Source organism: Gobio gobio (assembly GCF_949357685.1).
Source record: "Gobio gobio genome assembly, chromosome: 16".
NCBI lineage: Eukaryota > Metazoa > Chordata > Actinopteri > Cypriniformes > Gobionidae > Gobio > Gobio gobio.
Window position 1 is genome coordinate 32,146,021 of NC_137109.1, and position 19,153 is coordinate 32,165,173.

Consider the following 19,153-nt stretch of genomic DNA (forward strand, 5'->3'; position numbering starts at 1 on the left):
ATCGCTGCCTGAAGCAGCGTAACTTTAGAGTTCATGCTTTGGCTGTCGTGACAGCTCGACTGGCGCGACCAGCGGATTTCAAGTGCTGGAACACCTGTTTTCGCGACCGAAAGCTACAACAACACAGCCAAGATGTTGAATATGTGGAAAGTGAGGGAGCTGGTTGATAAAGCGTGAGTATTGTCAATGTTTTCGTAAGTATTTTGGTGTCTTGTCTCATACCTGTTGAAAATGAGACACGTACGCATTCATTGACGTCACATCTCACCCTCGAGACCGGAGCTAGCACAGTAGCTAACTACAGCTTTGTTGTCCCCTTAAAAGTCGCCAGTGTAGATAGAACAGTAATTTTCCAGTCGATTGCGATACTTTATCAAACGTTTCACTTGTTTATTACAGCTTAATTTTGTTTGCAAGACAAACGGTTCCCTCAAACTTGTTTTCTTCTAACTCAGTGGCTAATTTTATGACAGTTGCTAAACTTGTGTTGGCTGTCAAAACACGGTGCTTGTGTTTAATAGTGCTTTTCACACCAAGCTAACGTGTCGAATGTTAACATTTCTGAATGAAACATTTGTTTAAAAGCAAAGTAAGAGGACAGTTTACTTGGGATTAGAGTGAACATAACTTTTATATTTGACAGCTATTTTCAGGCATTGTTCAAGCTAACCAGTTAACGTTAGCCTCTTATGAAAAACGACTCATTGTACATGTTTGCGTGGTGCCCATTACTGATTAATTGTCAAACTGTACACTTTCTGGGTGTAATCCTGTTAGTAAGGCTGTAAGTATAAAGATGGTTGCTTAGCTGCTATAATGGAGCCCATTGAGTTTCATGGAAACTACTGCTGTTAGGCTGAAACTTGTATCTTAACCCTTTAAAGGATAGGAACTGAAAATAAATACTTTAGAAAAATGTTTCAACAAAATAATTCAATGTTATGTTTCTGTTAAAAAATGCTGCTTTAATTATACATTTTACAGTTTGTTTGTCCCATAAAAATAACATTTAAAAGGTAAATATTTACTTTGAAGTTAGTGGCCTTCTGTACTTTCATTTGTTTAGTCTAGTAGACATGCTGTCATGTTTGCTTTTACATAAAAATTCTAGGCTGATCCCACTTTTTATGCTAAGTATTTGCTTGGAAACGGAAGTTGTGATAGTTTTTTCTTCCCTATTGTGAGTCATATATCCAAGTGAAATAGCTTCCCAGACAAGAATTTGATTTTGTCCTTGATTTTTGGATGGTTGTGGCTTGCTATAGCTGTGATGTCATGTGTACGGTGGCCCAGTAGTGCACAACACAACGAAATTGAAAAAGCATACATACGTTCACAACACAACGGAATTAAGCCACAACGCAATGGAAAAGCCACAACACAACAAAAAAGCCACAACACAATGGAATTAAGCCACAACACAACGGAAATGCTCCCGACCACTAGGGGGCTCTCAGAGTGCGGTAAAGTTAGTTTTCCTTGCCATTGTTCTATAGATTCGCCAGTCTTACAAATATATAAACACTTCGATCAGTTTTAAGTGTGCAATTGTATATAAACATGAAATATCAATTCAAAATCACCTACGTGCATTATAGCTGCATATTTATACTCGAAAATGCTTTGACACGCTACCACGGCGGATGACGCCTAAGGGAACGTCTGCAAATTCCACCAAGTGGTTGAAACGTATAATTTGTATTAATTAAAATTACTTTTAACATTTAAAAACAGACATGTTAAATTTCCATAGCTTGATTGTATTGGTAAAAATGACTCTGTAATGCACAACACAACATTGGAATTTGAACATTAAAAAAGTAATTATAATTAATACAAATTATACGTTTCAACCACTTGGACGTCATCCGCCGTGGTAGCGTGTCAAAGCATCTTCGAGTATAAATATGCAGCTATAATGCACGTAGGCGATTTTGAATTGATATTTCATCATGTCGATATACAATTACACACTTAAAACTGATCGTAGTGTTTATATATTTGTAAGACTGGCGAATCTATAGAACAATGGCAAGGAAAACAAACTTTACCGCACTCCGAGAGCCCCCTAGTGGTCGGGAGCATTTCCGTTGTGTTGTGGCTTTTTCGTTATATTGAGGCTTTATTTCGTTGTGTTGTGAATTTATGTATTCTTTTTAAATGTCGTTGTGTTGTGTACTACTGGGCCACCGTACATGTGAGTGACAGGTTGTCCCTCCCTTACGCCAGTAAACGCATCATCAGAGAAGCGATGTCGTTGCAAGAGGGAGGGGATGCTATTTTGATTAAAGAGTACAAGGGCACATGAATAAAAAAATAAAAATAATGATGTGCACAGTTAATTCATTGTACTCCAATATTAATCAGAAAGGAAAGTACGACAATTAAAAATGATGTTTGTCTTGAGAAGTGCCACGGTCAAGGTCAAATCAAATCCCCTTCTTAAAATGAACTGTTGGTCAAAGTCACAGACTTCTCTTCGATTTTAATTTCATATACTTGTGTATGTCTCAGAGTTGGGCTGTCCTTTTACTCATGCGATTGAAGAACCACAATGGCCTTTAAACTTTAAACTTTTATTCAACTGAAACTTAGTGAGAGTGAGTTTAGCTTCAAGAATAATGACATGTAGTGAGCATTAAAGAGGTTATTGTGCAATAGTTTTTTTTATTGTCCTTCTCTGGAAAGCCGTTACTGAAGGCTTTAATTCACAAGTGTGAGTTTGCATAAATGTTTGGGTGTTGCCTAACTGGGTACGTCCCTGATACTGTCATTTACTTGCTCTTTTCAGCTATGAAACTGATGATATAAATCAGCTGACACTGTTGTAAGTTGAAGGGTCTAGCTATTGAATAAGCCTATATCTTATAAGCCTATATCTTGAATGCTGAAGGACAGTGAACATTTAGAAAGAATCCATATCATCTAGACAGCCGTCACTCATCATGACCTGCAACAAAACAATTGTCATTTCCTGTTTTACAGAGCAGGTTTGAAAACAATCAATGTAGCAAGCTGTTGCCTCCAAAATCAGTCTGTCATCTCTCTACCAGTCTGACCTTTTTGCAGACGATTTGCCAAGTGTAGCCATGGGTGGACGGATGAAGTCTGGGGAATTTAGCTTCATGCTGGTAAAGTAATGAACAGCCTGTTCCAAAATGGTGTGAAAGTTCTGAGATGACACAGGAAGACATCAGTGCTTTAGTATTTATTATAGAGGATAGTATTTATCACTTACGACAGGGATCATATAACTGTGGAAAGAAATCCAGTAGTACCTGAAATAAAAATCAAAGCAGCCTACATTGTCCTCAAGCTGTGAAACCAGTTAATGCAGCTGACTGGTCTGGTGTGGGTGTGTTTTTGAATAATTAGACACTCTTGTTTATCCCACATTTGACATTTTTCAGGAGGAGGAAATGATTGCACCCTGTAAGCATAAGCAAACGGATGTCCTGACCTCTTTTTTTATCACCTAGACCAGGGAGATTTTTTTTCCTTTGATCAGTTTTTATTATATCTTTGTCTAGGTCATTGTGTAATCTATCTGATTAAACGGTGAAGATACAAGGATGTAGGCCTAGTTGTTTTGTTTTGCAGCTTTTTTCAGTTTACTTTTCCATTTAGCAAGAGAATAGGTATTTTTTAACAGGTATTTTTTCAATAGGCTGTAAACTGAGACACTAGACACTTTCTAGACAAATGGTGGTGGTCTTTATTAAAACCACAAACAAATCTCTAGGAGTAGGAAAGATTGAGGACCTCATATGGTGCTTTTATTTGATCCACCCTCTATTCTCAGAGAGCCTGTCCTACACCCCGCCCATATACAGAGATCTCGTGTGTCTTGTATAACCAGTCTTTATGTCACTGTGGTAATGTCCATCTAGTGCTAAACTGGTTTCACATAATATAAGCTTTTGGTGCTTTGCTTTCCTGCTGGCCTCCATCCGGTATTCGAATGAAGGCGGGATCAGAGATTTGATTATTTGAATAACTGTTCTACTTCTAACTGTTCTGTTCCTTTTTTAATACATAATGAAATGTTTTCACTGGTACCAGTGATGCAACCTTAGGGGATTTTTTTAAAATGTTTACTCACTCATATAGTTTGAATAGGAAGTGTTTTTTCAGTTTATTAAAACAGTGATTATAAATATAATATGAACATATTATGAACAATCCTTATAGCAGAGAAAAAAATTACCATTTGAGCACCTCAGATAGCTCAAAACTCATGTTGTTCGAAACCAATATGATTTTCTGCCTTGGAACACAATAGGAGATCATTTGCAGAATGTCCATGTTCTCATGCGTTTTGTTATTGATCATGTTGCATCAGGTTTAAATGAGCACAAGTGTGATTTGAGATTTGAGAACTACGAAAGTCATAGCACTAGTAGCGACTTGGTTATCAACTACGTTGACCCATCGACTAGCATGTACCGTCATGTTAATCTATAAATTGTTGTACAGGTGCTCGTGTGGGGACGTAAAAAAGTCTGTCACCGACTATACAGTGTGTGAGATTTATTTTGTGATAAATTTGTAGTATGTAAATGGATTAATTTGGTTTGCTGTTCATGGTTGATGCAATGGTGACGTTATTAATACATATGGGGAATTGGCACACTGACATGCGCAGTTATTTGTATATGTATAAAAAAAGAATATGCGCAGAAAAGTGTGAGCGCACAGGTGAAGTGAGCTGGACTGCAGTGTGTGTGTGTCTCTCCCTATAAGAGCTCTGACATATAAATGAAGTCACTAAAGTTTCATAGTTACATGTATGCCTGCATAATACGTTGGGCCCATTTACGAGAGACTGGAGCTCACGTGGATGTTCCACAGCCCCTCTTACACTGTACAATGCATAATAAATGTGTATTTATGAATTACGCAGACGGTGAGCGTTTTCGGGATGAAACTAACAACATAGCTCTAGTCTCTGAATACAGCCCTCGTTGGTGAAGCAGTCGTGTGTAAAATGATTTGTGAAAAATATATAACATTTAACCCTTTGGCACATTTCCTTCAAAAATGAAATTCATCCACGGTGCCTTCAGTGACTCTGATGCTTGGAGTCTATGGAGACTTGTATGTTCGTTGGTACATCCAACAACAGAACATTTGTAATGTTTTTTTGCTGCAGACATTGTAATACTCTAGCTAGCTGATACAGCGAGTAAACCGAAATGGCGGACACTGTGCTTCTCACTCAGGGGTGTGTCTATGCTAAAAAAGCAGATCATCAACAGTCATGGTCGGGGTTTCCCTACTCTTAGTTGGAGTAGGGGGAAATCTGGAACAGCCGAGATTGATAATGATTGATGGGAATTATAAACAAAATTTTGGGTGGATTTTTTTTTTTTACCACTATAGGCTGGTTGTTTACACACACTGTGGACACACATCTGTGTTCAAACCTTGTAAAAGTGAATTTTGCATAATATGTCCCTTTTAAAGGGACATCTTTGTGCCTAATCTAAAACTATTTGCTTTTTATTACAAATGGTCTTTCTTTCAGTTACACTGCCAAACACACTCCCACAGAGACTCTTTAATACATTCTTTAGAATCATTTATTATCATTTTCACTTGGCACTTATTTTGATTATTTTGTTCAGTTAAAGGTGGCAAGGTTGTGAATTGCAATAACCCACCTTTCACCACCCCCCTTTCGAAGCACATAGACAAGCTACAGTGGTGAGAGCAGAGAGCAGCGCTCTGTAGAGAAGTTTGTCTATTTAGGGCTACTGTAGAAAAATGACGGTGTAAAATGGTGTACCTGTGGTGTATGTAGATCGAAATGGCTCATTCTGAGGTAATAAAAACATAACGGTACATAGGGATTGGTTTTGTTAAGGTTTTAACGGTATTACTATTCTTACCGATACCGCTTACCGATCATGTACTTCAACAGTATTCTTATCAGTCATTTTTGTTATGTATTTTTAATAAAGTTAATATTTCTGTTAATTTTTACAACTGATTGATCTGAATTTAGTTTTTATGAAGCTTTCAGCTAGCCTGAAAGTCAGAATATGCTCCATATTCTAGTCAGAATATGAGTCTGATACTGCTCCATTGGGGTGTGATTATGGGGGCGTGTTTCAACCGAACCAGGAAAAAAAATGCCTCTGCACTCAATTGGATAGACCTACAACCAATCAGAGCAATGGAGTAAGTGACGTGTTGAGCGACGCATAGTTGTCAACAGAACTCAACTGCATGCACGCCGGAAGAATTAGAAGAAGAGAAGTGTAAACGATTTTTGGCCCTGTCCCAAATGGCACACTTCATGTGCACTTTCGGTCTTGTGGACTTACAATGGCCGCTGCGTGCGCATGCCCGTTAAGTCTACGAGACCGCAGGGTGTCCCATTTGTCATTTTAGGTCTCAGAGCGACCCTTTGAGGTCGATATGCGCCCTCGATGCGCACTTCTGCCGAGCCCGCACAGGTGCGGGTTACGCTGCGGACTCCTTCCCGGCAGTCAAAGCGGCATTACGTGTGAACTCGGAAGAAGACTGTGAGGGTTTAGGGTGCCATTTGGGACAGGGCCCAAGTCGGTGTTGTAAAAAGAATTTAAAGATACACAGAGTACACTACTTATCAACACGATCAACATTTTTGAGAGAAATAGTAAAGGTATATGCATATACGAACAAGTTCTCCATTTTGTAAACAAATTCAAACCAATCGCTCTTAGGTGACGTGGATGATTACATTACTGTTTATCATCTGTCCATCATCGTATAAAGCCCGCCCTGACAATTTGATTGGTCCGAACAGCTCTGGTTCGAGCATAGTTGCTCCACAACGGATCAAGTCCAGACCAAACTTCCCGACCTCAAATGTTGTGAGCGGGGCTAAGTTCGGCTGGCATCCAGGCTAGCTTTCTACCATTCAGTAATATTAGTAATATTTAGTCTTTGCAGAAAGGCTCTTTCCTGCAGATTATCACACAATCACTCTGAATAAAGACTTTACTGAAAGGCTTTTTTTGTTTTAATCTCTTTCTCACAGAACCAATGTTGTGATGAACTATACTGAAACTGAGTCTAAAGTTCGAGAAGCCACCAATGACGACCCGTGGGGACCCTCTGGACAGTTAATGGGGGAGATTGCCAGGCAAGTGGAGGGTTTTTGATGCTTTAATTGTGACTTTTCTGCATTCTTTCTGTGAATGTTATCTTGACTCTGAACCTGTCATCGTTACGTTATGGAGAGTCTGCTATGCTAAGCTTTGCCTGTCTTTGGTTTCAATTCAGGGCTACGTTCATGTATGAGCAGTTTCCTGAAGTAATGAATATGCTGTGGACTAGAATGCTGAAAGACAACAAGAAAAACTGGAGAAGAGTTTACAAGGTATGTTTTACTGACGACGATATAGGAGTTTGATTTTGCTTGAATCAGTCCTGAGCTTTACTTTTTTTTCTACCTCAGTCTTTACTGCTGCTGGCGTACCTGATTAGAAATGGATCTGAACGGGTGGTCACTAGTGCAAGAGAGCACCTGTATGACTTGCGTTCAATTGAAAGCTATCATTGTGTAGGTGAGTGAACTGCACAAAAGCAAGAGCTTGCATAATTTTTCATCTTCCATGTACACTGTTTGATGTCTCTCAGGTACTGCAAAGTGATGGATGAATGGGCTTTGTGTTTCAGATGAGAATGGCAAAGACCAGGGTATCAATGTGCGTCAGAAGGTAAAGGAGATGATCGAGTTAGTCCAGGACGATGACAGATTGAGAGAGGAGAGGAAGAAGGCCAAGAAAAACAGGGACAAGTATATAGGCGTGTCCTCTGACAGTATGTCGGGTTTCAGATACTGTAAGTCCCTGAATTTCTTTCTTTCTCACAGTCTTACACATGCACACACACACACACACACACGCACGCATACTGTCCTCACCATCATGTTTATAAAGGTATACAAGGTGTTTTATATCACACAGCAAACACATTTATCATACACACCTGCAAACTTGTCGCTTTTCGGCGACAATCGCCATTTTCTTGGTCAATTGGGTAATTTACATGAATCGCGTAGAACCGGAGAGTTTTTGGGGTTTTTTTTTGGGGGGGGGGGGTGGCATTTGAGGTATGACATTACAACTTACTGTCATGTATATATGTGGTGTAATCGCTAAATCAGCGTTTCAACGGCAGATATATAACTGCTTGTAAACTAAACAATGTCATGTAACGTTAGCATCACATTTAATGTTACCTCAGGCAGTCATTCAGTGTCCACAGAATTTTATTCATTAGTGAAATCGACTCTTTCACTAAATATATGCTCTATATTAGCCTATATATTCATTATATTCTACTTAACCTGTTAGTGATGTTTTGATATTTCATGCATTTTAAATAAACCTGTCATGAAAATGACAGACACTGTATAAATTATTAGATTTCAACAATGAATTGGAGAAAAAAACTATTTTATAATTAGATTTAGAAGTAAATGCAAAAACTGCCTTATGTGATGTTTACATGTATGCTTTATATAGTTTACAGCAATATCTTCAATACACTTTTAGATATAATTTAATTAATTCAAGGACATACACTTTTTTTCTTCTTCAGTAAACCACTGTTGAATCTAGAAAGCAATTTTGTAAAACTGCTGTACCGAACTCGTACCGAACCGTGATTTCAAAACCGAGATACGTACTGAACCGTCAGTTTTGTGTACCGTTACACCCCTACTGTCAGTCTTTTATTTTTTGTGTCATGCGTCACAACACTTCCTTGAGTTCCAGACGTTTCCGTGTTGTAAATAAAATAATTTTTTAAATATTAAATGTGTAATTTGCATATTACCCCCGCCCCCCCCCGCGCAACATGACATCATGACTTTGCGTAAACATACACGCCACTTTCTAAAGCCAAATGGCGTGTTATCTGTACGCATTTTGAGCTATCCGCGTGTATGTCTACGCCGTGTGATTCCGTGTGTATGTGTACGCCGAAACGAACATCTCCGCGTGTATGTGTACGCCGTGTGATTCCGCTTGTATGTCAACGCCGTGTGATTCCGCGTCAATGTAAATGGATTTATAATCATACTAAATTATGCTTTTTTGAAAATGTAAAAGTGCAGAATGTTTCTTGTGATGGGTAGGTTTAGGGGTAGGGGCAGTGTGTGTGTGTATGTGTGTTTGTGTGTGTGATGGGTAGGTTTAGGGGTAGGAGCAGTGTAGGGGGATAGAATGAAACGGCGTTGATAAACACACTAAAAACCGATTATGCGTCTTGATAGCACGCCAAAATCGCATAGCGAATTGGCGTGTCATACATGCGCTATTTCATGAGATCAGTCTGCCCCGCGACACTGTCACCTGTTTTACTCTGAGGAGTTTGCAGGTCTGATCATAAGGAATTTATCTAAATGGGACTATCTGAAAACAGGGGAGGTCCTGTTTCTTGAAGTCCTTGATTGGGAAGGAAGAAATGCAATGCATGATTTGGAATGTCTGTTTCGGATTTAATTGGTATCTTGTTTTAGTTTGAAAGTCGTTTACCTCTAAAGTTTATTGAAACTTGATTATATATGTCTTTCAATGTGTTTTTGAGATGGGGGCTTGCAAATTTATTCAGTAATGTAACCACAGTACAGACAGTTCTTAGTTATGGAATATACCTAAGAGGAAACTTTACAACCTCATCTCACTTCTCTTTACATTGACATGGAGTCAGTGTTTGTGGGTGAATCTCATACAAGATCATAATTCACCCCAAAAAATAAATTATATTTTGCATAACATTAAGCTTGCATTTTTGCAATATTTTCATGACAATTAAGCACCCCTCTCATAAAAAAGTATAATTAACAAAAAAAGGTATATTAATTAAATTATTTATCATAACTTCATGATAATATTTATAGTATTGCCTTTAATTTATGCTTAAAGGTGAAGTGTGTCAATTTTAGCAACATCTAGCAGTTAGGTTGTGAATTTCAATCACCTTCCGTTCACCCCTCCCTTTCGAAGCGCATAGAGAAGGTGCGGTGGACGACACAGGACGAAAATGTCGTCGTCGGAGAGCGCAGAGAGTGACTAGCGCTCTGTAGAGAAGTTTGTCTGTTCAGGGCTACTGTAGAAACATGACGGCGCAAAATGGTGACTTCACTGTAAGAAGACCCGCGGTGAATGTTGATAGAAATTGCTAATTCGGTTCATTATGTAAGGTCTTTATACTCCACTGAAAACATAGTTATGTATATTATATTGCATTTCTGTCAATAGATCCTCATAAATACTACACACTGCACCTTTAAGTGATTTAATTCTAATGAAAATCACCATTAAAAAGAATTAAAATTACAAACATACTCAAAAGAAAACATCTAACTGCATTACAGTAATTTGAATTGGGTCAGGAAAATGTGCTTAATTGTCATGAAAATATATCAGTGAGCTTCAATTTCTTAATGCAAAATGTAATTTCATTTTCTTATTTTCGGGTGAAATATGACCCAGACATGAGATTCACCCTTTTATTCCTTATATTGCCATATTTAAGTTCTAAATGAAGCTTGATTTTATAATATGTGTATATAACATAACCGATTGCTATCCTGTTTATGCATTCTTCAGCGGAGGACAGGTTTGATTTCAGAGAATCGCGCTCGAAATGGGATGAAGACTGGGACAAAAGCAAGGGGCCTTTCCCTTTCAGTGAGAAACTGGGAGAGATCAGCGATAAGATTGGAAGCACCATTGATGATACAATCAACATGTTCCGCAAAAAAGACAGGGACGACTCTCCTGACAGATTCAGGTCAGGACCCCCAGGCCGTCTCACCTTCCCCTCTCAGATCACCTGGAAAAACCTGTTCTTGTTTTTTGAAACACAGATAGCATAAGTGTTATAGCTAATTAACTGAACAAATTGTTGACAGCTGTTTATAACATTTTGCACTGATTGTGTCATGGACTGATTGTGTTTTTTTTTCTCTCTACTTGTTCTCAAAGAAAGTATTTTGTTAGTAATCTTACACAAGCTTATACTTTATCTCCTATGTATAGTGAAGCAGATGAGGACCGTCGGGGAACGCGAAACGGGCAGACGGGGAAATCCGATTTTAAAGATGAAGAGACGGTGACAACAAAAAGCGTCCAGATCGTCCAGGCCACGGAGACCACTGCCACTCGTAAGAGAGGTCCATCCAAAACGATAGACCTGGGAGCAGCTGCGAATTACACTGGCAATAAACTCTCTACCGACACAAACACAAGCCAGGTAGAGAAACACTACAGTGAAACAATAGCTACTAGAACTAGTCTTTTTCCTGTATAATTAAACCGCTATGGCACTTGGACTCATCAACTATGTAACTTCAACCAGAGGTTTGTTAGTAAATATCACAAAATTAAATGTAAAAATTGTATATATATATATATATATATAAAAAAAGCTAACTCTACGCTTGTGGTAGCTGTTTTCAGTGTGTCCTCTCTTTGTTGCCATAGACCACATCAGCAGTGAACCAGCCCAGTTCTGGTCTGGTGGACTTGTTCACGGCAGATCCTGCACCTGCTCAACCAGCCTCCAAAGGTAACAGTAGTAACATGCATCTTCCTTGGTTTTCTCTAAATTAAGAATACCTTGGTGGAGCTACGGTGTTGGCAGAGAAAAATATTTTAGATATAATAGAATGTTTTTAAAATCGAATTTATTTGCTTTGTGGTTCAGAACCACCTCAACAATTGAACATTTAAGAATAATTCAATGGTGGAATGCTTTGGAGAAGTAATATTGTAGGGTTCATACCTAATGGAAGTAGGGTTGCACCAACTAGTCGATTTAGTTCTGCCTCAAGTCCTTTAAGTAAAAATAAATCCAAAGGGTGCTTTATGTTCACAAATCATGTAATGAGCGGACCACACCGATGTTGCAGACATCTGAGATGGTCTATGTTCCAGCCAAAGTTTTTCAAACCACCCTGAAAGTACTCAAGTATCGCCTCAAAAGACCTGACAGAGACTACAAGCAAGCAGGACATGACTGTTTTTACAACATTAGCAAGTAGCATGACTTGCAACAGAATATCCGACAACACGGCATTGAACCTTTTCATGAATAGAAGAATGCTCATGTATATTATGAGTCAAAGGAGGCATAGGCTAGACATTTCTGTCAAACTACTTTTCTGTATGAATACTAATAATGGGTAGCAGTGCAAAGTGTAGTTGATGTTCATGAAGAATGCGTGAGGAGAGTGAAAGTAGCAGGAAGCGTTATTCCATTAATTTGGTAGCGTGCACATATTGAAAGGGAAGGGGGGCACAGTGAAGTTTAGCATATGCACTCTCCTGCGCTCCTGCTGCCTGCTGGAGCATTTAGTCACTGTGGCCAGATGTCAAAGCGGTCCCTGGTGGGTATGTAGTGCTAAGCAGATGTGTAGCTCTCCTCCTCACTGTCCTGCTCCCTCCTCCACCAGTCAAACAGCTGCATCTTTCCTCCTCCACATAACTCCACAGGCTGCTGGAATGTAACGTGACCAGAGTGTGTATGTCCTTTACAGACGCCAACAGATGTTTTTTATTTTTCTGTTCTAAATTTTTTCTTTTTTTTCTTAGGAAATTAGTAAGGAATTGATATGTTTAGCAAATCTAGAATGTCATAATTGAACCTCTCTCTTTCATTCTAGGTTTAAACTCTGACCTGATTGGAGGTTTTGCTGATTTCTCTTCTCCTGCAGCTGCAGCCACTCTTCCGTCTTCAGCTGGTATGTTTATGCAACCTCTCAGGTCAAAAATACAACCTGAAACTCTTTGATATTTTACTTCTTCTTACTACAACACACTACTGTTCAAAATTTTGGGTCAGTAAGACATTATCAGTTTTATTCAGCATTGACAAAAGTGACTGTAAAAATATATACATTGTTACAAAATATTCCTATTTCAAATAAATGCTGTTCTTTTGAACTTTCAACTCATCAAAGAAATCTGAAAAAAAAGGATTACGGTTTCCACCAAAATATTAAACAGCCCAACTGTTTTCAACTTTGATAATAATAAGAAATATTTATTGAGCAGCAAATCGGCAAATTAGAATGATTTCTGAAAGATTGTGTGGCACTGATGTCTAGAGTAATGGCTGCTGAAAATTCAGCTTTGCATCACAGGAATAAATTACATTTTTAAATATATTAAAATCGAAAACTTTTACTTTAAATTGTAATATTTCACAATTTTACTGTTTCACTGTACAAAGCCTTCCCAGGTGAAAAATACATACTATTAAATGCATAAAATGTTTTACTTGAGTATGTTTTTAGTTCAATACAAATATACTTCGATGCATTTTTAATACATTTAATAGTACGTCTTTTTCACCTGGGTTGGTGAACATAAGAAACTTTTTGAATGATACTGTATTTTGAAAACTGACTAGTCAGTGTGTTTCCTAAACAAGTCAGTTAATTGGTCTTAACTCTTTCCCCGCCAAACACGTAATTTTCCGTTATTTGTGAGAAAACGCTTCCCTGCCAAACACGGAATTCCGTGTTTTCAATGTTATACGCTAGGGGAGCTATTACGCATCTTCTGAATGAGTACAGATTCTTCATATCAAAACACAGGCGAAGAAGTCAAAAAAACAAGCGATCGCATGTAAGCAGATGCATATGTAAAATAACGGGATCATCAAACATCATATAAATCAAAACTGCCTAATGTTACTGAATGAAATTTCGAACCAGAACGAGCTCTTGGACTGTGAAGCTTTAGGGGTGTTGACTCAATCTACTCCATCTGTGTTTGATCATCGTCTGATTCTGATCTGGATGTAGTCTTTGACAAAAACGTGATTTTTTTTTTCTGCTTTTTGTTCAAAATGTTAATTTTTTTAAATAAAATTTACCTATATTTAAGTGTTGATAAAAAAGAAATGCATGAAGCTAGAATAAAACGTCTGCTCTTTCTTTTAATATATAGCATGCTCAGATATTCATATAACAAAATATTCTATGGGCCATAAACTTTTTGTGAAAATGATCAAAACCCTGGCGGTGGCTGGCAACTTTTTTTTTTTTTTAAACGCTGGCGGGGAAAGAGTTAAGAAAACCCTACAGGTTTTAGGTTCTCATGACCCCAATCAAGCATGTTTCTCAGGACAGTTTACATAAGACAGAAACAGCTGGACAGTGCAACTGAATGGAACTGAGCACTGGAGTCTTGTTACACACTTTTAATCTTAAACTTAAGATATTCCAATTTTAAAAAATGCTATGTCCAAAGACATTTGTCTAAATGTGTATGGCTTTAACACTAGTGATTTGAAGGGGATGAATACTCTGAGAAGGTTTTACTGTGCAAACTGTTAAAGGTCCCATGGCATGACATTTTCATTTTATGAGGTTTTTCAACATTAATATGAGTTCCCCTAGCCTGAATATTGTCCCCAAGTGGCTAGAAATCGGTGATCGGTGTAAACCGAGTTCTGGCTGTCTTTCTCTGCCTTTGAGAAAATGACAGCCCAGACGAGCTGATCTTGAATTTCCCTGTTATGACGCATAACAGGAACGGTTACCTCCCTTTCCTCCGCCCAGAGAATTTGGCACGCCCATGCGAGCGCCATATTTGTTTGTCCTTGAGAGATCATGGCTTGTGAACGAGTGAATGCTGGCAGTTTCTCAGTGTTTGGATGTACAAATGAAAACAGAAGTCTTTTTTCAGTTCCTTCTGATCTGTGATCAGTGATTTCTGATGTGTAGCTAATTATAAAAGTTCACACAGAACTTTATTATTCGCGCTGCGGCTTCTCTCTCTCCCGACAGAACAGTGTTTTTGTGTTGAGTCATGGTGTTATCTTGTGAGTCAGTGTTTTTGTACGTCCTTGTTGCGTCTATCTGTTCTAAAATTTGCATACAGTCGTGAGTTTCTGCTCAACATCGGCAGAGCCACATCTTTAGAGATAAACCTCATGCGGTTAATGCGGTTACCTCAAAGGGAGGTAACCGAAGCTCGGGCTGCACTGGCCGGTCGGCCTTCAACATCACCGACCCCCAGTACTGCATCTCGCCCACAGCAGAGGCACCAAACGCGGCGCGAGATTAAGCAGACGGGGGTAAGCGTGAGCATATCCGGGCTAGGCTAGCCTGCTATCCCCACAATAAACTGGATTACATTCGATTACTGCTGTTGTGTCTTTGTTTGCGCTCTGTACTCAATGCGCGTCACTGACGCTTTTCATATGATAGGAAAATATCTAAAAAATAATGCTATAATCAACACTTACTCGTAACTCTTTCATCTCCTGAAATGGTACATTACATGCGTTACAAAGTTGGTAATAAGGAGGAAGGCGGGCTCGGCGTGACTGGGACTTGTGTTTATTCAGAACTCTCAGATACAAACAAAATAAACTTGCGCTGACAGCGCTCTCACAACTCAGTACAATATCACTTTGTTAGCAATCAATCCGTCTCTGGTCCATTGATGTACGGTTTCGTGAACGAATCGTTCTTTTGAACCGGTTCTTTTTAGTGAACCGGTTAAACCAGTTCACCAAATCGGACTGAATCGTTCTAAATGGTTCGCGTCTCGAGTTAGCGCTGATCCATCATTTACAGAAGTTACTAACTTTCTGACATGAGTGACAGTCCCTCCGACTAGAAATAAACTAATAACCTGAAGTATATGCTAGTAACTACAACAGTTCACTGAACTGAGACGTGCTGAGAGAACTGATGAGAAGTGACATCCGTCTCTTTGGCACAGCCTTGTGCCTCGTAGACCTCGCTAAACCACGCCCCCTCCGCTCATTTCAAATGCAAAGATGTCAGCCAATCACAATAGTGGGCGTTTAAGTCTCACAGCAGACACGCCCCTTGAAACAGGGCGTTCAGCCACAGGGCAAATGCCTTTTATTTCTAAATTGACATTTTATGATGTAAAAATCATACTAACAATATAAGTACACTTCAGAATACATTATAAAATAAAATAAAAAATTCATGCCATGGGACCTTTAATACAGTTGGCACAATATTTAAAAGCACCCTTACTAATAATACCAGAACTAGTAACCAGAAAGATACATTTATAGAACTTAGTCATCGATTAGTTGACCATGACTAATAATCCCTAATATTATCTAACCTTAATGCTCTTTAAAAGATACGCTACAGAAAAAGTATGCCCTTTTTTGTTTGTTGCCAAAATAAGTCTATATATTTTTTTTCTAATTAAACTTGCATGTTTAAATTAAAGCCTTAAGGGAGTACAACTTGAAAGGCACAAAGTGGTGATATGTGTGTGTTTTTTTTTTTTATATGATTATTTAAATGTAGTTCTGGGAATATAACAGAAGGCTGTTTGTTTTTTCTGCTGGACCAGTGTTTGCCATCCTCAGCTGCCTGTTTATGAAATACTCCAAGCAGAAAGCTCTTAAATAGTGAAAGGAGGGGGCAACCATATGGTGGGCTGCTGTGCTAAAAGCTAATGAGCAGAGACACATTTCATCTCTTGTTGGGTGTGACACGTTACCCTCTGCATTCCTGGGACTGAGCTAAAGTGACTGAGAGTCTGAGATTCTTTTGATATTCATGCATCTTCAGTGCCCTGATAGTTTCATGCCCTGATCATGTTGCTCATTTGTGTGCAAATCCTCTGTTTTATCTGCTAGATGATAAAGCCTGACGTGAAGCAGGATTGTGATAGTTAAAGCACAAATATGCCTTTTAAATCAAAAAGCTTCGGAACTATTACAGCTTCCTCCTGTGATACTTGAGCTCTCTTTATTATTTGTGTTCCTTTGCGCACCATTTCATCAGACTTTTGTGTTTCCTCAGCCCCGGCATCTAGTGGCAATGGAGACTTTGGGGATTGGAGTGCTTTTCCTGCAGCCCAACCAGCCGTCCCGACAGCCCAGCCTGTCAACCCTGTAGGAATAGACCTTTTCTCAGGTCTGCAGGTGGCCCCTGCTCCTGCTCCTGCCCCTGCGTCCACAGCACCCTCATCTGACCTTTTTGACCTAATGGGCTCCTCCCAGACCACTAACATCAGCACATCCCAAAGCGTGATTTTCTCCATGACCACCTCTCAGACCATTGGCCTACCAACGTCCAAATCACAGGTGCCTGCTGGCTTTGAGATTTCCCTCAATGTTTCTGCTTATATAATATGAAGAAAGAATACTTGATATATCATACAGTCATAATATTTTAGTTCAAGACTCCATGAAATGCTTTGAAGAGTTTTCTTTTCCACTTTTTATTTTCTTTTCTTTATTTTTGAGTCATCAGTATTTTTGGTTCAATTTCTGAGAAGATACATTTATATATATTATTTAAAAAAAATTAAGAAATACTTTTATTCTGTGAGGATGCATCAATTTGATCAAAAGTGGAAGGTAAAAGAATCTTGAAAAAAATGTATCATGTTTCGACAAAAATATTAAGCTGTTTTCAACATTAATAATAATTTCAAAGTGTTTCTTAAGCAGCAAATCAGCAAATTAGAATGATTTCTGAAGGATCATGTGATGATGAGTAGTGATGCTGAAAATGCAGCTTTGCCATCACAGGAATAAATACAATTTTAAAATATATTCAAATAGAAAAGTTATTTTAAATTGTATTAACATTTCACAATATTACTGTTTTTGATTAAATAAATGCAGCCTTGGTGAACATAAGAGACTTCTTTCCAAGGTAGTTTACATTTTAAATGTGCATATTTACTGGAAGTTTATTTAGTCAACTTTTTGGAGTACAAAAATAGCCTCAGTGCTAATAAAACCCCACAAAAATAATAAATATTAGCCATTAAACATTTGATTATGCAGAGTACAAATGTGTACCTATGCATTTCATTAGGTATTACACCTTTAATCAGCTTTTGTGTATGGCCATCCCTCAATGTTACCTTTACAGCACAAAGAATCAAGATGAATCTAAGGGTGCTCCGATCACAAATTTTGGGGCCGATTACCGATCACTGGAAGCAGTATTAGCCGATACATTAACAGTAGGCATGTGCCGGTATCAAATTTTCATGTTGCGATTAATTGCTGAAGCTTTTATCATGGTATACGGTATTATCAAGGTATTGAAATAAGTGGCAAAAAACGTGTTGTCATACTATAAACAGGTTTAATAACTTTCTTGTAACAAAAGAACCAAACATTTAAATACAATAAAGCAATACACAAAAATGTATAAAGTAAACAAATATTTAAAACAGATATTTGCAAAATAATTATAAAGAACAATAGGTATGCTGAAATGTACATTTACCTAAGATGAATACAAACTTTAGAAGTATTTTTCATTGTCAGTTTTAAATAATGGAGCCTTATTGTAAAGTGTATGATTGAACAACAGTCAGAGCATATTCAAACAATATCTAGGGCATGTAATTTAGTAGGGGTGTGCATTGGCACTGCCCTCACAATTCGATTCGATTACGATTCACCAGGTAACGATTCGATTCAATTCGATTCTACGATGCATTGCGATGCATCAAAATTCTACTGCACACAACAAGGCAAATTTTTAATCAGTCATGAGGCAATACAAGCAGTCAGATATTGAACAACAGATTGTATTGGCTGCTATGTGTTCATTATTACTCTCCTGTATCTTTGACATAAATGTCATTAAATAAAATAAAATTGAATGGTACAGTAAAAAGCTTTGAGACAGGGCACTTCATGAACTCCTGTGCAAATATTAATCCGTAATTACAGTCACACTATTGTAACAACAACCACCACCCAGGCACCCAGCAATAAAAATATTCAGTGCAACACACACAGTAACGTTGACACTAGGGACTCGTCAATTCTCGTGCTTGATTTTAGTGTGGCAGGCACGTTAGCAGGGCGTAAGCAGCGCATATTTTTTTCGGCGCCCATGTTAACAGATTAGAGCATTCACATCGCACGCAGAGGCGGCGAGGCAGCGCATCGTAGGAGGAGAAGCAGCAGTGCCGCGATCGTTTCGGCGCCGAGTCTATTTTGCCGCGCTGCTCACGCTGATTTAAAGCCACAGTGGATTGTTCTTGATCAAAACTGACCAGATTAACATGGAAAATAACAAATTCCACCATGAAATCATGTAGTGAAGTGCCCCGTGTGTTTCACAATCACCATATGACATCCAGAGCTGTTAAAAAAATTAAAAACA

General features: G+C 38.4%; 1 protein-coding gene across 1 annotated transcript in view; it reads left to right on the forward strand.

Moving 5' to 3' along the window:
* clint1a (clathrin interactor 1a) overlaps positions 1-19,153 on the forward strand; it is a 25,722-nt gene continuing 6,569 nt past the window's right edge. Inside the window, exons 1-10 of the mRNA XM_079839706.1 lie at positions 1-173; positions 7,028-7,132; positions 7,273-7,369; positions 7,448-7,556; positions 7,669-7,833; positions 10,611-10,794; positions 11,043-11,256; positions 11,487-11,571; positions 12,668-12,745; positions 16,817-17,100. Of these exons, the coding sequence (XP_079695832.1) occupies positions 133-173; positions 7,028-7,132; positions 7,273-7,369; positions 7,448-7,556; positions 7,669-7,833; positions 10,611-10,794; positions 11,043-11,256; positions 11,487-11,571; positions 12,668-12,745; positions 16,817-17,100 (1,362 nt within the window). The 5' untranslated portion in view covers positions 1-132. The remainder of the gene's footprint in view (positions 174-7,027; positions 7,133-7,272; positions 7,370-7,447; positions 7,557-7,668; positions 7,834-10,610; positions 10,795-11,042; positions 11,257-11,486; positions 11,572-12,667; positions 12,746-16,816; positions 17,101-19,153) is intronic.